This window comes from Sus scrofa, chromosome 8 (genome assembly GCF_000003025.6).
Source record: "Sus scrofa isolate TJ Tabasco breed Duroc chromosome 8, Sscrofa11.1, whole genome shotgun sequence".
Classification (NCBI taxonomy): Eukaryota; Metazoa; Chordata; class Mammalia; order Artiodactyla; family Suidae; genus Sus; species Sus scrofa.
The window spans coordinates 11,011,131-11,030,919 of NC_010450.4; the positions used below are offsets into that span (position 1 = coordinate 11,011,131).

At 48.2% G+C, this 19,789-nt stretch overlaps 1 protein-coding gene across 1 annotated transcript in view; it reads left to right on the forward strand.

The window, feature by feature from the left end:
• Nucleotides 1-19,789, forward strand: part of BST1 (bone marrow stromal cell antigen 1) — a 32,492-nt gene continuing 12,703 nt past the window's right edge. Inside the window, 7 exon segments of the mRNA XM_003356861.5 lie at nucleotides 1-724; nucleotides 2,218-2,344; nucleotides 5,287-5,422; nucleotides 9,085-9,167; nucleotides 12,541-12,617; nucleotides 12,954-13,046; nucleotides 18,005-18,091. Of these exon segments, the coding sequence (XP_003356909.2) occupies nucleotides 525-724; nucleotides 2,218-2,344; nucleotides 5,287-5,422; nucleotides 9,085-9,167; nucleotides 12,541-12,617; nucleotides 12,954-13,046; nucleotides 18,005-18,091 (803 nt within the window). The 5' untranslated portion in view covers nucleotides 1-524.

Here is a 19,789-nt window from a genome sequence, read left to right on the forward strand (position 1 = left end):
AGGGAGACTGTGACCTCCGGCAAGTTGCTTAACTTCCCTGAACTTACTCACCTGTAAATGGGAGTGATAAACCTAGCTCCGAGGAATGCTGTGGAAAGGAAATGAAAATTCTGCTTGCAGAGCGCTTGCCACTGCCGCAGCTCAATAATCATTAGCTCTTGGGGTTATTTTCCTGAAAACAAACACCATCCACTCGACATAGGCTAGAGAGAGAGAGGGCATCTGCGAAATCTGTCATAATTTGAAGCCTGAAAAATCTGCCTTTGGGGACCGGACTGGCCTCACCCCTTCATCCTCGCTGCTTCTTTGGGGCTCCCTTTTCGTGGACTCCGGCCATGACTGGCCAAGGGCGATAGTCCTGCCCCCGGTGAGGTCCCAACTCGGTCCCGGGGCTGAGGTAGAAAGGAGGACAGGAAGTGAGCGCGGGGGGCGGGAGGGCAAGCGGTGAGCCCAGCGTCCTCACTGGAGCCACCTTAGTGCGAGGGGAGGAAGCGGGGCCGGGAGTCGCTCCAAAAGTGGCCGCGATGGCTGCCGGGGGGTGCGCGCGATCCGGGCTGCGGCTGCCCGCGCTGCTGCTGCTGCAGATTCTGCTGCAGCCCCAGACAGGGGGCGCGGCGGGCCCTGCGGCTGCGCGGTGGAGCGGGCCGGGCACCGTCCCGCACCTGCAGAGCATCTTCCTGGGCCGCTGCGCCGAGTTCGTCGCGCTGCTGCACCCTGAGCTGCGGTGAGCGCCTCTCGGGAGCTGGGGGGGAGAGGGAGGAGGAAGGGGGGGGAACTACTGGGGAAACTGCTGGGGAGGGGTGCCCTTTGTGGGTCTGGAAATGAGGCGTGTGGGGGAGGGGAGGGAGGTGTGTTGCGAGTTTGGATGACAGCCAGCATAAGTTTAACCAAACTCTTCAGACCCAGGAACCTTATCTACAGCTGGAATTCCCGAAGCTCTCTCACGCGCTCTCTCTCACCTGCGGCATGCGGAAGTTTCCAGGCCAGGGACCCGAACCCGCATCATACCAGAGAGCCCCGCCACAGCAATGACAACTGCCGGATCCTTAACCCCCTGTGCCATCAGGGAGTGAGTCTTTCTTGCCAGCACTGTGCTGCTTCTTACTTTTTCTTCTGTTTTTACATCTTAATTTTATTTTTTATTTTGGCCATACTCTCTGCATGCTGTGGAAATTCCCACGTCAGGGGTCCAACCTGTGCCACAGCAGCTACCGGAGTCACAGCAGAGACAACACTGGATCCTTATCCTACTGCACCACAGAACTTCTGTTCCTTCTTTGGATATACTTTTTCTGTTTGCATAAAGCCCCTTTCTTGTGCTGGTTGTTTTAAGTGGACATTTTAGGCAAATAAAAAAGAGCAGAGAACACTCACGTTACTCACCACCTAGCATGAGAAATAACTCGCAAATGGGTGGGAAATGTTTGGAAAGCTAGATTGGAAATCAAGATTTGGGCTGGCTCTGAAGCACATACTTTCCACCTTAGCAGGAGGTGGAACCGCCTTTTCCACACCTGGTGCTCACTCCTGATGTTACAAGGTCCTGCCTGTCTGCCTGACCCCAGCCAGTCCCCAGCCCCGAAACGGACCTGGGTCTAAACAAAGGGGCATCAGAACTGAGTGCGTGGGGTTTACTGGAATTGTCACCTTCTAGCTCCATGCATATTCTGCTATCTTTGTGAGCATGTTCTAAGTTCTAAGATACGTGTGTAACATTTCTTTTCTTTTCTTTTCTTTTTTTTTTTTTGGTGCGGTATATGGAAGTCCCCAGGGGGTCAAAGTGGCACTGGTCACAGCAATGCCAGATCTGAGCCGAATTTTCGACCTACACTGCAGCTCAAGGCAGTGCTGGATCCTTAGCCCAATGAATGAGGCCAGGGATGGAACCCGCATTCTCAAGGATACTAGTTGGGCTCTTAACCCGCTGAGCCATAATGGGAACTCCTATGTAGCGCTTTCTGACAGACACGCCCAATATCAAACTTCTAAATCCATCAACAAAAGTATTTTTCTTCCTCTTCTGAATTGGGCTTAATGCATGAGTCAAGACAGTTTCCTGTCTTTTGTGTGTGCCTAGATCTGCAGCATTGATATTTGACAAAATCGCTCCTAAAAACCTTTGGAGGGAGAAACGGAAATGTGTCACAGTGGAATGTAGTCTTTTTTTTTTTTTTTTTTTTTTCTTTCCTTCTTTTTTAAACTTGTGCTTTTCTGCAGGGACAAGAACTGCACAGCCATCTGGGAAGCCTTTAAAGTGGTGCTGGATAAGGATCCCTGTTCTGTGCTTCCCTCAGACTATGACCTTTTTATTAACCTCTCCAGGCACTCCATTCCCAGAGACAAGGTAACTCTACCTGCCCCTCGGGTAAAACGTTGCTCCATCTCTATAGAGACGGACAGTGTTCCCGCCAAGCAACGGTCCAGCAATGAATGCACAGTGCACTCCCCCCTCCCCCCGCCCCGCCCCTGAGCTCCCTGGTGGGAAGGAGGCCCTGTCTTCAGTGGTGCCCCTGGGTCTCCTGCTAGTCTTGGGCAGAAGGAACTTTCCAAAGTTAAGAAGGCAGTGCAGGAACCACAAGAACATGGAGACATCACTACACCTTTCCCACGAGGCCTCCAAGGCCTCTGCACCTGGCCCCTTCGGAATAACCTCCATCCTAACCCACCCCAAAGGCCGGAACCTCTCTTTCCTATCCTCCCTAGAGACCAGTCTCCACTCATTGAGGGCCATTAAGGCCCCTAAAATATCTCCATTCAGGACCAGTTTTACTGGTTTACATGTCAACATGTGGTTCACATGTCTGTATTCTGTCTACACTCTGCGTCCTAATACAGTGAAGGTAAATGAGAATATCTAAGTAAATTGCTTGTTTAGAACAGTGCCTTGAGTTTAAAGAAAGTTAACTACCATTTTAATTTCTCTGACTAGTTTTTTTTTTCCCTTAAATGAAGGACATATTTGGGCTTTTTTGTTTGCCCATTTTTTGTTTTTTGCTTTTTAGGACCGCACCTGCGGCATATGGAGGTTCCCAGGCTAGGGATCGAATTAGAGCTGTAGCTGCCAGCCTACACCACAGCCAAAGCAATGTGGGGTCTTTAACCCTCTGAGCAAAGCCAGGGATTGAACGCACAGGCTCGTGGATACTAGCGGGGTTCGTAACCCACTGAGCTACAACGGGAACTCGCAGATTTGTTTTTGACATAAATTCTTGATTTTTTTTTTTTCATTGCAGTCAGGTAACATTGATGTTTACAAATGAAAACATCTCTCCTTTTTTGTAATTTTTCTTGACCACGCCCATGGCCTGAGGAAGCTCCTGGGCCAGGGACCAAACCTTTGCCACAGCAGCAATGCCAGATCCTTACCCTGCTTTGCCGCTTTCTTTCTTTCTTTCTTTCTTTCTTTCTTTCTTTCTTTCTTTCTTTCTTTCTTTCTTTCTTTCTTTCTTTCTTTCTTTCTTTCTTTCTTTCTTTCTTCCTTCCTTCCTTCCTTCCTTCCTTCCTTCCCTCCTTCCTTCCTTTCTTTCTTTCTTTCTTTCATGGTTGCTCCTGGGGTGAGGGGTCGAACCGGAGCTGCAGCTGCCCACCTACACCACAGCCACAGCAACTCAGGATCCGAGCTGTCTGCAACCTACACCATAGCTTGTGGCAGTGCTGCTTCCTTAACCACTGAGCAAAGCCAGGGATCCCCCTGAATCCTCATGATACTAGTCAGATTCTTAACTCGCTGAGCCACAACAGGAACTCCAGTGAAAACATCTCAACATTGACTTTTTTGTTTTCATTTGTCAAGGCAGGAAAATGTATCTGAGAGGTTCAAACATAAAATAGACTGAAAACATGATTTTTGCCTTTTGAACCCTGCAGCCTCTCTGTCACCAAAAAGGGGAGCCGTTAGTTTTGTTCTCCTTTCTCAGGAAATACTGAGCTACTTCCACGTACCAGGTGCTGCTTTCGGGGTTCCAGATGCAACAGGGAACAAAACAGCCTCAGCCCTCGGGGAGTGTCCAGTCTGGACAGAGACCCCTGGTGGGGATACCAAGGATCTGATGGCACAGTGGGGGGGATGTTGTTACTTGCACTATTGTTATGTGAAAAACACTATAGCGTGGAAACTCTAAGGTGTAATAAAAAGTCATGTGCTTTTGAAGCCCTTTACCCTTTAGGATTTCTTTTTGTGGTTGCATATCATCCTAACCACAGCTGCAGGAGAAGAGGGAGGGTTCATACTCCCCCTTTTGCACCTGTGGAGACTGAGCCACAGGAAGATCACATGGCTTGTTCAAGAATACAGGAGTTCCCCTCGTGGCGCAGCCAAAACGAATCCAACTAGGAACCATGAGGTTGTGGGTTCTATCCCTGGCCTCGCTCAGTGGGTTAAGGATCCGGGATTGCCATGAAGCTGTGGTGTAGGTTGCAGACACAGCTCAGATGTGGTGTTGCTGTGGCTGTGGCGTAGGCCGGCAGCTACTGCTCTGATTTGACTCCTAGCCTGGGAACCTCCATATGCCGTGGGTGTGGCCCTAAAAGGACAAAAGACAAAAAAAAAAAAAAAAAAAAAAAAAAGCACACACATTTAGTGTATGATTCGGTTCAAACCCAAGTTCCTTGATTTAAAAAAAAAAATCTATCCATAATTTTTTAAATGACTAGAACAAAATATGTATGTATCTATCTATATCTCAATGGGTGGGGGTGCTGTGCCTGTGGCATGCGGAAGTCCCCAGGCCTGGGATCGAACCCGTGCCACAGCAGTAACCCACGGAGCCACCAGGGAACTTCTCTCTCTTTGTTTTTTTACCACTGGGAAAATATTTCATTAACACCTGCATGACACCCTTAGAATAAAGGGAAGAAGTGTGCTAGCCCTCTCCAAGTGAGTAAACCAAGACACAGAAAAAGGAAGTTCAGTCCCCTTTGAGTGAGAAATGGTTTGCCTGACTTGTCTCCATGATAGTGTGCCTGAAGAAATCTGTTTTGTTTTGTTTTGTTTTCTGTCTTTTTTGAGGTCTACACCTGCGGCCTATGGAGGTTCCCAGGCTAGGGATTGAATCAGAGCTGCAGCCGCCGGCCTACACCACAGCCACAGCAACGCCAGATCCAAGCCACGTCTGTGGTCTACACCACAGCTCACAGCCACGAACCCACTGAGCGAGGCCAGGGATCGAATCTGCGTCCTCCATGGATATTAGTCCGGTTCGTTGCCGCTGAGCCACCACAGGAACTCCTGAAGAAATCTGTTTGGATTTTATTTTATGTTTTCATTTTGTGTTGGTTTTTCCTCAGTCCCTGTTCTGGGAAAACAACCACCTCCTTGTTACCAGCTACACAGAGAACGGCCGTCGCTTTGTGTCCCTGTGCGACGTTCTCTATGGCAAGGTTGGGGATTTCTTGACCTGGTGTCGACAGAAAAATGACTCTGGTAAGACTTCTGCACGAATCACAAGAAAAGTCAGAGTTCCTGTTTGCTGTGTATTTGGTGCTAAATGCTTTCATACACACTTATCTTGGTTTATCTCATCTGATCCGCCCGCCCCCGGCCCCCAAGCCTCTCAGGCCAGCCTCTGGGGCGAGTGGTCATAATTCATAATTAATAATAGCAATAACGGACAGCGAGCCTCTTTTGCTCGGTTCTGTTTGGAGCACTTTCGGTCTATTAACTCATTTAATCCCTGCAGCAGCCCCAGGGGATAGATTCAATCCTAATTCATGTTTTGACACATTTGGAAACCGAGGCACAGCAAGGTTGAGAAACTTGCTCAAGAGTGCACAGCTCTTCAGCAGCAACACTGGACAGTCTGGCTGCTGAGCCCTCGCTCCCAGCCCTGCACGCCTCTGTTCCCAAGGGTGGAAACTGAGGCTTTGGGAGGTCCAATGACTTGAAGAACCAGGGCCAGCATTCGCCCCTCTTCTGACTGATTCTGAAACCCCTCTAGGCCGCCAGCTAATATTTTGCAATTCATAGCACCGTGAAAGTTCCAGTCCCAGGGGTTGGCCTGATGGCAATGAAAACTCTCCTTACTCCTTCAGACCCCCCACTCAGGGATCATGCCTTGTTCCCTTCGTGAAGACTGGAGAAATTAAAAAAAAAAATTTTTTTTAATTATAGTTGATTTACAATGTTCTGTCAATTTCTGCTGTACAGCAAAGTGACCCAGTTTACACATATATTCATTCTTTTTTTCACATTATCCTCCCTCATGTTCCATCACAAGTGATCAGGTGAGTTGCTTGGGCTATACAGCGGAACCTCATGGCTTATCCGTTCCAAATGCAATAGTTTCCTCCCTGGGTACTGGAGTCACTTTAAAAGTTAACCTACGTTCGGAGTTCCCATCGTGGTGCTGCGGAAATGAATCCGACTAGGAACCATGAGGTTGTGGGTTTGCTCCCTGGCCTTGATCAGCGGGTTGAGGATCCGGCGTTGCTGTGAGCTGTGGTGTAGGTCGCAGACGCGGCTGGGATCTGGTGTTGCTGTGGCTCTGGCGTGGGCCGGTATCAACAGCTCTGATTAGGCCCCTGGCCTGGGAACCTCTATATGCTGCGGGTGCAGCCCTAAAAAGACAAAAGACAAAAAAAAATTAACCTACTCTCAGTTCCGTTTCCTTCCCCTTCATTCATTCATCCCTCCAGCTGAAGTTCATAGACTGCCTGCTGAGGCCAGTCCTCCGTCTGCTAGGCCCTGGGAACACGGGGAAGCATAAAACAGGAAAATAATACTTGATTCTGATATTCTAGGGGCAGAGAAAGGAGATAAGACAACAAACAGGCGAGTAACGTATACAGTCCACCGTAAGATTACAAAGGCTACAGAGAAAAATGCAAGAGAGGAAAGAGGGTAGGACATGCCAGAATGGTTTCAAGGGGAGAGGAAAGCATGGCAGTTTTACACTGGCCCGGGGAAGCCCTCCCTGAGACGCTCCTATCTGAGTGAGGACCTGAAGGTGACGAGCATCTCTTCCGTTAGAAGAGTGTTTCCTGGCAGTTCCCATTGTGGCGCAGTGGTTAACGAATCCAACTAGGAACCATGAGGTTGCGGGTTCGATCCCTGGCCTTCCTCAGTGGGTTAAGAATTGGCATTGCTGTGAGCTGTGATGTAAGTCTCAGACACGGCCGGAATCGGGTGTTGCTGTGGCTCTGGCCTAGGCTGGCAGTTGTAGCTCCAATTCAATCCCTAGCCTGGAAGCCTCCATGTGCTGTGGGTGTGGCCCTAAAAAGCAAAAAAAACCCAAAAAACACCAAGAGTGTTTCCTGACAGAGGAAACATCACGTGCAAAGGCCCTGAGGTCAGAGTGTGTGTGGCATCTTAAGGGAAGAGAAAGGCAGGCAGTAAGGGAAGAGGCGAGCAGCAGGCTGAGAAGCTGGAGGAATAAAGGAGGGCCAGATGGCACAGAACACTGAGGATGCTGGCTTTTACTCTGTGTGAGGTGGGAAGCACAGCAGGGTACGGATCCTTTGACACGACCATTCTTCCAATGGACTGTGACCATTATCCTGCAGAGGGTGGGGGAGGATGGAGGAGGGGTGTGATGGCTGGTCACCAGAAAGACGGAGGCATCACTAGGGACTTGGAACTTTCAGCCCCATCCTCTGTCCTCTGGGAAGGGGAGAGGGCCTGGAGATTGAGTTAATCACCACTAGCCAATGATTTAATCAATCATGCCTATAGTATGAAAGATCCATAAAAAGCCGTCTACGATGGGGTTCCGGGAGCCTCTGTGTTGGTGAGCACACTGAGCTGCTGGGAGGGTGGTACACCCAGATGGGGCGAGGAAGCCCCCGCCTTTCCCTTCAGGAAGTTCACATTATGCCTGCTCCATTCTCCCTGGAATGACTTGTAATGAGCACTTTCTCCTTCTTTTATAGTCAGTAGGAAGCAAATCCCATTTGTATATCTGCTGATTTTGTCCTTATAATTTTTTTTTTCTCTTTTGGGTGCCCTGCAGCATATGGAGTTTGCAGGCCAGGGATCAGATCCAAACCACAGTTTGCACTTTCGCTGTAGCTGTGGCAGTGAGGGATCCTTTAACTAATTGTGCTGGGCTGGGGATCCAACCTGTATCCTGGCACTGCAGAGCCATCCCCCCAAACCTCCCAATTGCGCCACAGCAGGAACTCCTGTTCTTACAATTTTAAAATGGAAGACATTTTAACATCTTGTGCATTTTACACGTTATAAAATTTCTCTTTGGCATTCCTTGGTGGCTAAGCAGATTAAGGATCCGGCATTGCCACCGCTATGGCTCAGGTTGCTGTCAGTGTGATCCCGGCCCAAGAACTTCTGTGTGTGGCTGGCACCACCAAAAAAATTCTCTTTTCTGGTTAAGAACTGATGCTTTGTTGTTTTGTTATTCTGTATTCATTTTTTGTTTTTTGTCTTTTTATGGCTGCACCCGAGGCATATGGAGGTTCCCAGGCTAGGGATCTAATCGGAGCTACAGCTGCTGGCCTATGCCACAGCCACAGCAACACCAGATCCAATCCGAGTCTGCAACCTACACCACAGCTCACGGCAACGCCAGATCCTTAACCCACTGAGCGAGGCCAGGGATCGAACCTGCATCCTCATGGATACTAGTCTCGTTTACCACTGAGCTACAGTGGGAACGCGTGTTCTTTTTTTTTGTATTTACTTCCAAACCTGGGCTAAGTGGTGAAGGCATTTCTCCCAATAAATCCAAAAAATTTATATACTTTTATTTGAAAATATTTCTTTCTCTACAGGAGCCCTTGGTAGAGCTGGGCTAAGCGGTGAAGGCATTTCTCCCAATAAATCCAAAAAATTTATATACTTTTACTTGAAAATATTTCTTTCTCTACAGGAGCCCTTGATAGCGCTCCTGTAGAGAAATAACTCAGCTGTTTAGTGTTCTGCCTTCCTACATTTGTACCGAGCAAAATGACAGATGTCTTTGTATTGGAGATGAGTGTTCCCGGGCCAGGCTCCTTGTGGATTCGGTGGGCCGAAGGGGAACGTTAAGCCCATGCACATTATGCTGAATGAGGTTCAATATATTTTGTGAAGCCAGCAAATATCCATCCCTGATGGAATCTTGAAACAAAACGCATTTGTTTTCCCCGTAGGACTCGACTACCAGTCCTGCCCCACATCCAACGACTGCGAAAACAATCCTGTGGATTCTTACTGGAAAAGTGCCTCCATCCAGGTAATTGTAGGACAGATGGCGGGGTGGCTGAGCTGGTGCGGGGCCTTGTGACCATGGCACAGAGGGGTTCAGAGGCTGGACCATCGGGTCATAGCTTCTTGAGTCTCACTTGCTCCTTTGCAACATTCTGATTCCCCCTCTCTGCTCCATAAAGAGGTGAGGAGCTTAATGCAATGCCTGGCACAAAGGAGACTTCCTGAATATCAGCTCCAGATGAGGCTATGAAACAGTCATTATTACGATCGCATCGTGGTGGCTGTTAGTATTTCAAATCAAGGTGATGTTGATTTGCTATGTAAAGGGGGGTGACCCCTGCTTTAATAGGAGACCTTGCAACACCTGAGATCTAGGTGCTGGGGTCAGAAAGGTCCATGAGGCTGATGTAGGTGGGAGAGGAGGTGAGAGGAGACGGGGGATAAAGTGGAGACACAGAAATGGTCCCTCAACGTAGGTCTGTTTCTCAGAGAGGATGAGAGCCATCAGTAGCTACAGAATGCCAGGGATCCCAGCCTACGTTTTCTGTCACCTGCATTAGACCAAAGATTTCGAATAAAGAGGGTGAAGTTTTCAGTTCAGTGTCTGACACAGAGCCGCCTATTAACTGGTAGCTCTATCAACGAGGAGGCGGGTGGACCTCAGAACTCCACTCACTGCCACCAAGCCCCGTTCAGGGCTATCTGTGTCTCTTTTGGTCCCCTTTCCTGCTCTGGATCCCCAGGTGTCCACTGCTAATCTGAGGAGAGGGACTTTGTCAAACCCTCCACCGCAGCTGCAGTTTGGAACTAAACAGAGCGCCCGTCTCAGAGGCAGCCCTTATTCCTGCGCCCTCCTGCCAGTCAGTGGGAGCCCCCCATCAGCACCTGCTTCTCATAGGTTCCTTTTGGGGTCCAGGCTTCCAGCCGTCAGCCGGGGAGCTGCCTGAGCCCCTCACTGAGAAGTGGGAGGCTGTGCATCTGTCATCAACTGAGCATGGGATCACAACAACAGCTCAGGGGGGATATCAACCTTCTCCATACAAAGCCCGTATCTACCCAGCAGATCTGCCTGACTTCAAAGTGTGTGCTCCAAGCCCCATGTTACACTTGCCCCAGCTCTAGCATGGGCATCTAATAATCGTGCCCACATTTTTGAGCCCTTAGAATATGTTGGGTATCTGAACCTGCGGAGATACAGTTCAGGATAGTGAGGAGGAGAGGGTCGGAGCGGCAGCAGAGGCGTGTTCAGTGAGTGGTAAGTATCACCTTACAACAATCCTATGGGGTAGGGACTCAATACCCTTGTTTGACAAATAGGAAAAATGAGGCACGGAGAGACCAAGCAACTTAGACGTGTTACAGAGCTAAGGCGTGCAGCAGGCAGAGACCAAATTTTCAACCATGACTTCATTCAGCCTCACTGGAGCGGCATACTTTTTTTTTTTTTTTTAATGAAAAAAAAAAACATTTTCAGCATCAGTGTAAAAGCTTCCCAAGATAGAGACAGGCAACTTGTAGAAAGTCTAAATAAGAAAACTAATCATCCTTATTCCGGCCACCTAAGGGCAAATCCTTTGGCACAGCAATCGTCAGACCTTGGCATTTGCAGATTTAACCGTGACTGTTTGTGTATTTGGAAGGAATCTGAGACGTGTCTGACGTGGAGCAGATGGTTGACTTTGTGGCGGCTGGTACGGGGTGTTGCTCTGCTAGAGCACAAGCCCAGCCATGTGGATCTCTGTGCTGTGTGGTCGCTCTGGCCCCAAGCTGGCCTTCACTCTAGAATGAACATTTCATCAGGGAAATTACATGCTCTAGTGGTGTCCTGAACTGGAGATTTGGGAGTTTCTCTGGACCTGTCTCTCCCTTGGAAATTCCAGGGGTTGCCTAATATTCTCAGACTTCTGCCCATTCATTTCTTTTTCTTTTTTTGCTACATCCAGGCATGTGGAAATTCCTGGGCTAGGAATCGAACCCCTGCCACAGCCAGAGACCTGAGCCACTGCGGTGATAACTCAGGATCTTTAACCCACTGCACCGCAAGGGACATCTCTGCCCCAAATTGTTAGCCCAGTAGAGGTCATGCCCCACCCACCTGGTCTCACATAGGCTTTGGCTGGAAGCACTTCCTATGCTCTTGCAAATCTTTTGTAGACTTTTTTTTTTTAAGGCCACACCTGTGGTATATGGAGGTTCCCAGGCTAGGGGCGTAATCAGAACTGTAGCTGGCGGCCTACGCCACAGCCACAGCAATGCTGGATCCAAGCCACATCTGCGACCTACACCACAGCTCATGGCAATGCCAGATCCTTAACCCACTGAGCGAGGCCAGGGATTGAACCTGAAACCTCATGGTTCCTAGTCGGATTTGTTTCCCCGCTGCACCACGGTTGGAGCTCCTTTTAGTAAAGGCTGGCTAAGATTTCAGACATGTCTGTGCCATGTTTCCTTACCCTTCCCTGCGGTTGACTGTCGTCGATTGGTTTCAGACTGTGCTGCTCTGTATGGTTCTGTGCGCATCTCCGTGCACCGGCTGATGCTTTGTGCTGTTTACCAAGTATTTCTGGCTCATCTTCTGAGCATGTGTTTTGCACTCTCATTGTCTCTCGAGGTTACTTCTGTGTGACTGACACTGGCCCATAAGATGTGAGTAGGGGTGACCGTGTGACTTCCGGGTGGAAGCCTTTAAGAACTGCTCTGTGGATTTGCCCCTTTCTTCTCCCTTCACTTGATAACCAGTGAGTCTGCAGACGTGGACACTTTGTCGGCTGGGAGGACAAAATGGAGCAAACCCTTACGCCCCAAAGACAAAACCCTATGACGAATATGTAGTGTGTGCATGAAATACATCTTTCTTGTTAAAACCACTGTGCGCTTTTTTTTTTGACATGGACGTTCCCAGGCTAGGGGTCCAATGGGACCTGCAGCTGCTGGCCTATGCCACAGCCACAGCAATGCAGGATCCGAGCCATGTCTGCAACCCACACCACAGCCCAAGGCAACGCCAGCTCCCCAACCCACTGAGCAAGGCCAGGGAACGAACCTGTACCCTCGTGGGTACCAGTTGGGTTTGTTACTACTGAGCCACAGGGAACTCCAAAGCCACTGTGCTTTTGAGGTGGTTTGTCATGGCAGCTTATGTCAGTGTGTACCAGCTGATACAGCGTATTTTGGGGTAGTAGATTCCCAGACATAGAATTACGGAGTCGATGAGTTTGTGACATTTCAAAGCAATTTCCTTTTCGAGATATACTCATTTGCATCCCTTCAACTCTATGAGATGCTAAATTTATCACATCCTTGCCAGTACTGAGAGTTAAGAAAAAAAAAAAAAAAAAGACCATTTCATAGCCGAAAAATTGTCTTAGATTACTCAAAAGACCTGTTTGTTTTTGCAGTATGCAAAAGAGAGTTCTGGGGTGATCTACGTCATGCTGAACGGTTCAGAGCCCACAGGAGCGTATCCCGTAAAAGGGTAAGAATGTAAACAGCAACATAAACGACAAAGAGGCCAAAATGTGGTTTTTGTTGTTTTGCATGGAGGCTTCAGAGAATCCTCCTAAGGCTCGCTTTTGTACGTTTGTTCAGCTGGAGCAAAACAATTGAATCACCTGAGATCAGAGCCCGTCTATGTCTTTATACCTCTAACTGCAGATGAGTGCATGAAAGAAATAAGCAACCTAAATATTAAAGCTAAAAAGCAACCCCCTGAAGTTTTAAAACAAAAGTGATATGTAAATCAACTAAAAATGATAGGGGAACAGTATCGTATGGCTTTTGGACTTTAAGAAATGTCTTTCCTGTTTCTCAGGTTTTTTGCAGATTTTGAAGTTCCCAACTTACAGAAGGATAAAGTCACACGAATCGAGATCTGGGTTATGCATGAAATCGGGGGACCCAAATTGTAAGTTACGGTGCTACTGGTGATGCTCATGGCACAACACGCTTTTCTTGGCTGCAATATGATCCAGTCTGATTTACGTACATTTTCATTTCTGGGGAAACAGGGGTCTTCTGGGTTTCCTTTTTTTTTTCCTTTTAAGGGCCACACCTGTGGCATATGGAAGTTCCTAGGCTGGGGGTCAAATCGGAGCTGCAGCTGCCAGCCTTACACCACAGCCAGAGCCACATGGGATCTGAGCTCCATCTGTGACCTACACCACAGCTTGTGGCAATGCCGGATACTTAACACACTGAGCGAGGCCAGGGTTCGAACCCACATTCTCATGGATACTAGTCGGGTTTTTAACCTGCTGAGCCACAACGGGAACTCTAAGTCTTCTGTCTTTCTAGTGGAGTCAGCAGAGAAAGGCAAAGGTTTAACTTGCTGGAAATGCCCCTAGCCAGTTCTGAGCCCATCTCCGTCTTTCTGAGTGATGGGGGCAGCTCTGGATGGGGTAGGCTGATGCATTTGTGTGGGTCAAAGCTAGTTCCTCTCTCTGGTCCCCTGAAACCCAAAACCTCACCAGGAGTTCTCAGAATGGAGCCATGGACATGTAACGAAGAGGTTCTTCTCAGAGAACAACCATTTTCACAATTGGGTCTCAGATAACTGGCCAAGAAACTTTCAAGATCCATATTTTTCTGGGAAACCACTAACTCATAGCTGGTTATATCAGCTCCAGATATAAATTCAGACTTGAGCTTATCCTTCTCATCAACAAAGGGCATCGTGGGCAATACTAAATATAAAAGACCTAAACGCAGGAGTTCCCGCTGTGGTGCAAGGGATCGGCAGCGTCTTGGGAGTGCTGGGACGCGGGTTCGATCCCCTCCCCGGCACAGTGGGTTAAGGATCTGCCGTTGCTGCAGCTGCGGCTTAGGTCAGGACTGCAGCTCAGGTCTTGATCCCTGGCCCGGTAACTCCATATGACATGGGGGTGGTAAAAATGAAAAGCGAAACAAAACAAAACCTTAACCCAGCTGGTCAGAGACAAGGCTAAGCCTGGTTAAAGCCAGGAGCTGTGATGGTGCTTCAGAAGCAGCTGGAGCTCCTTCCTTCCAAGCACTGAAGCCACATGGGGGAAAGCAGTGAGTGGACATGTTATCGAAAGTATATTCTGGGAGAATCTTAGCAGATTCCCCATTTCAGGCCCCCAGGCCCCCTTCAGACTCATCATATAATGAGTGATATTTTTGGAGGTCCCGTTGTGGTGCAGCAGAAACAAATCTGACTAGGAACCATGAGGTTTGGGTTCAATCCCTGGCCTCACTTAGTGGGTTAAGGATCTGGTGTTGCCAGGAGCGTGGTGTAGGTCGCAGACGTGGCTCTGATCTGGCGTGCTGTGGCTCTGGCGTAGGTGGCAGCTGTAGCTCCAATTAGACCCCTAGTCTGGGAACCTCCATGTGCTGCAGGTGTGGCTCTAAAAAGACAAAGACAGGAAAAAAAAAGTGATTTTTTTTTCCCTGTCTCTTGGGCAGTAGATTAAATGTTCCAATGACTTACTACATAAGTCATGCCATAATCTGCTTTTCTCTTCCCAGAAGACAAATTATACTTATTATTGCATGAAAAATAATGTGTATTGTTTTTCTTTTTCTGTGAGAAGTTGCTTTCTGTCTAGAAATAATGCTTGTTGTTTTAATGTGTCTGTCAGAGAAAGCTTGTCCATTGAATCTATTTTTAATGAGATAAGGAAATTGCAATTCATTGTCATTTCAGCCTATCATTTCTGCTGCAGGAGACATGATAAAGGAGTCGAAACACACACTTGTGTGTATTTGTGGCCAGAATGGAGGAGCGAAGAAAGTGGGGATCCCAAATTGCTTAGATTTTAGGGGGAAAATCAGAGAGGGCTAAAAACACCACAGCTGATAACCGATTGTGTTCAGTACCTCTTTGGTTGCCTTTATTTAAAAAAAAAAAGTATCAGGATGTAGTCTTTAAGGCATTAGCCTGCTTTGACCCCCTTTGCCTGGCAAAGCAATGAAGCTTTTTCTCCTTTACCCACCCCCCTCCCAAAAATAAGTATGGAGGTCTTTTTGTGGCTCAGCAGGTTAAGAACACACATAGTGTCCATGAGGATGTGGGTTCGATCCCTGGCCTCACTCAGTGGGTTAAAGATCTGGCATTGCCACAAGCTGCAGCATAGGTTACTGATGTGGCTCAGATCCCGAGTTGCTGTGGCTGTGGTGTAGGCCGGCAGCTGCAGCTCGGATTCGACCCCTAGCCTGGGAACTTCCATATGCCACAGGTGCCACCTTAAAAAGAAAAAAAATGTATGGAGTTTCCTGGTGGCACCCAGGTTAAGGATCCAGCATTGTCAAGGCTATATGGTTCAGGTTGCTGTTGTGGCGTGGGTTCAAGCCCTGGCCTGGGAACTTCTGCATGCCATGGTCACAGCCCCTTCCCCTCCAACAAAGTAAAATAACCCATTGACTTAGCTCTGTGTCTAGGTATACATGTCATTGCTTACCAAAAAATTCTAAGTGGTGAGTTTGGCCCAGAGAAGGGCATCATCCCAGATTTTGGCAAGGTTCTAAAACAAGATGTGGATTCCCTTCATGGCTCAGTGGTTAACAAACCTGACTAGGATCCATGAGGATGTGGGTTTGATCCCTGGCCTTGCTCAGTGCCTTAAGGATCTGGGGTTGCTGTGAGCTGCGGTGTAGGTCGCAGATGAGGCTCGGATCCAGCGTTGCTGTGTCTGTGGCGTAGGGCAGCAGCTATAGCTCTGATTAGACCCCTAGCCTGGGAACCTCCATATGCCGCAGGTGCAGCCCTAAAAAGCAAAAAATTCAATGTAATAAAAAATAATAAAATATGATGACACTCATTTCCGTAGTGCCTGGCATTCCACTTCTGTGCAAACTTCCTCCAGCGGCTCATTTCTTCCCTGTACACTCCCGCTCTGTTAATTTTATGGTGGGGATGTTGTTTACCTTTCCATTCCAGCTAAGCTGAGGCTGAGCCCTGTCTGAAATATGAATACCAGGCCTACTCACCGCAGCTGGCAGTGTTGTACCAGCCCTGTTTGCCTTTATAAATTCCCCTGCTTGACGACTGTTGCTGAAACTCAGCCTCTGTACACTGGCACTGAATTGAATCATGGAGTCAGAATTTGGGATGAAATAGAAAAAAATAGCTTTACCGCTTTGCCAAGCAAAGGCTGCCACAGCAGGCTAGTGCCCTCAGAACTGCATCCCGCTCTAGAGGGGGGGTGAGGAGTCTTACTGGGAGTGTTTGAGGAGCAGGGCGTGGTCAGCTCGTGAACAGTCTTCTGATTGGTTGGTGGTGAGGTAATTGGGAGGCAGCAGCATCAACCTTCTGGTTCCAACCAGTCTGGGGTCTACCTGCTTGTGGGCAGCAGACAGTTAACTTCTTCCACGGGTGGGGGTTTCAGTATCTGCAAAACAGCTCAGAGACAGGGCTCAGAATATTATCTATAGTCCTTGAGGAAGAACGAAAGACCCTGGACTTTTTTGAACCGCTGAAGTTTTATTATTTTGTCTTAACTGTTGTCCTATCTTTCTTCATTTTCTTACTTCTCTGATTAAATTTATTCATTTGCGTCTGTGTGTGCGTGTTGTTCATTTGTTTCCCTGCCCCCCCCCCAGGATCTTAACCAATACATGAAAAATTTATTCTTTGGCCAAAGTTTTTCTCCAGACAAAAGGCAGACGGAGGACAAGGGTGGGAGTCTGTTCGGGAAAGCCCCATGGGTCTTTTTTTTTTTCTTTTTAGGGCCGCACCAGCAGCATATGGGGGTTCCCAGGTTGAACTGGAGCTGTAGCTGCTGCCCGAAGCCACAGCAACGCGGGATCTGAGCCATACCTACCACCTACACCACAGCTCACACCACCTCTCTCAGCTTAACCCACTGACGAGGTCAGGTATTGAACTGTGTCCTCATGGATGTTAGATTCGTTTCCGCTGAGCCAAGATGGGAACTCTCCCATAGGGTCTTGTTCTGTTACACCATGACCTTCTGGAGGGCAAGGATCCTTATTGCTGAGAATGTGGGGAGATGGATGTCTTATGCTCTGTAGGGGTGGTCAGCATGGGGTTCAAGGTTGCTGGTACCTCTCAAGAGTCTTAAAATGCCCTCAAAACCTTGGTGCCAGAAAACCTACTTTCAGGAATTTATGCTAAGGAAACAAATAAGCATATATATGAAAATGAAGCTTCAACAAAATTTGCTTTAGTATCACTGAGATTGAAATACAGGAGTGAACCTTACCTTAGTCTTTAGCAAGAGGGGACTGCTTTTATGAATTATGTTCTGATTTATTTGTAAGAGAGACCAAGCAGGAAGTAAAAATAAAGCAGAGAGGTGTACACACACACACACACACACACACACACACACAGATGTGGGGCAAACACAGATTACAAAATGTATCCGGCAGTAGAATTGCATTGTTATAATTTAAAAGACTCTAGGGAATCAATATATTGAAAAAGTCTAGAATGATGCACACCAAAATATTAGCAGCAGTTATCTCTAGTGATTTGAGATTTGAGGTCCCCTCCTTATTTATTTGCATTTTCTAATAGATTTTGATTTGCAGCTTTGTTTCCACTTACAGCGTCACTTAACACACAGCGGGTTGAACACACTGACAGTCAGTTTGGGACAGCCCACGTGCCCAGCCCAGGGTTGGGTTGATGGGCAGGGTGGCACGCCTCCTGTGGCACAGTGCGCTTGGCTCGCAGACTTCATCAGGTGAAGGCTCAGAGCATCCCTTCCTGGAGAGCGGGGAGTTAACTGCTGGCAGCGATTTGGGGTCCCGAGAATTTCCCTCATATTTCTCCAAAGAGGAGACTGTCTTGGGAGCCCACGGTCAAAGCGATTTTTAAATGACACAGAAAGTTTCTTCCATCCTTTTCTCCTCTTATTTTTATATGTCTTTATGTTTCAGGGAATCCTGTGGAGAAGGCAGTGTGAAAATCCTGGAAGAGAGACTGGAGAAAATGGGTTTTCAGTACAGCTGTATTGATGATTACCAGTAGGTGGCTTTCTGTAATCAGTGCAGATGATCGAAGAAGGAGCCTTGATTTTGGAGGGCAGGGGGCTGTTGAAAGTGTTTTTCAGAGATCAGCTCTAAAGGCCGTGGAGCTGTCCCTTCAGGGTCGTCACTGTGTGTGGGGACAGGGAGTGACTTCTGGCTGGAGTTCTGCCTGGCCCTCACCCACTTCTGTCCAGTGTCCTTTTTGATGGGCAGACAGCAGCCCTTCATCATTTGCATGTGTCTAGTATCCTTCTCTCTTGCTAATCACATGGGGGGTGACCTGAGAAAAGGGACTGTGGTCCCTGCATCTCTGGATGCCACACTGCCCATGATGCACGCTAAGGTGGAGTTTTGAGATGCTTAGACACAGATGCATGGTGACTCTGGACCACGAGGAAAATAGTCAAAGCTATCATTTATTGAGCGCATCATGGGCCAGGCACTTTATGTACTTATTATAAGAGAGCACTTGAAGGCGTTTCTGATTCTTGGAAATGTGAATAAGTTTGGCTTGAACCCTGGGACAGTTGGAAGCCCTTCCCTGGACTGGGAATTCCTCACTTTGCTGCTTCCTGCTTCTCTGTGTGTCTGTACCTGAGTCTGCAGGCTGCTTGTCTCTGGAGGGACTGGAGTGCAATGCTCCAAGGACTTAGTGACTTTCCCCAATGTTTGTGAGTCTGGCAGGGTGCAAATTACATCTGCAGTCTTTGCCAGCACCCGTGACCATCCAGTGGCTCTGCCTTCTCAGAAGTGCCCTGGACCTGACAACCTTCCTACTTGAGCACAGCCCCTGAAGTAGGACCCCAGCTCCTCCCTCGCCAGGAGAACAAGCCCCTCAAAACTTTGCCCACGGCTTGAAGCTGTGCCATTTAACTCATCTATTATTGCTAATGCTCTCAGGAAACTTGAAAGTTAGATGTTGTTATCACCCTCTTTTAAAAACAAAGCAAAGAGTTCCCGTAGCGGCTCAGTGGTTAACGAATCTGACTAGGAACCATGAGGTTGCGGGTTTGATCCCTGGCCTTGCTCAGTGGGTTAAGGATCCAGCATTGCCATGAGCTGTGGTGTAGGTTACAGACACAGCTCGGATCCCGCATTGCTATGGCTCTGGTGTAGGCCAGTGGCTACAGCTCCTATTAGACCCCTAGCCTGGGAACCTCCATATGCTGCAGGAGCGGCCCAAGAAATGGCAAAAAGACAAAAAAAAAAAAAAAACAAAGCAAACAAAAAACAAAGCACATACTCTTTCTTTTTAGAAATATAACCTAATACACAAAAATGCAGAAACTGGAGTTTCCGTTGTGGCTCAGTGGGTTCGGACCCAAGTTGTCTCTGTGAGGATTCAGGTTCAAACTCTGGCCTCACTCAGTAGGTTAACGATCTGGCGTTGTCACAAGCCACGGTGTAGGTTGTAGACATGGCTCGGATCCTGTGTTGCCATGACTGTGACATAGGCTGCAGCTGTAGCTCTGATTCGACCTCTAGCCTGGGAACTTCCATATGCTGCAGGTGTGGCCATAAAAGGAAAAAAAAAATGCAGAAACCTTAAGTGTGCTCTGGCGTGAGTTTCCACATGTTCCACATACATATGTACCCAGCAAGCAGATCAAGAAACAGAGCATAACCAGCATCCCCGCCTCCCCTTGGCCTCCCTTTTTCAGGCTCCCTGTCTGCCCACAGTAGTGACCACTCTGT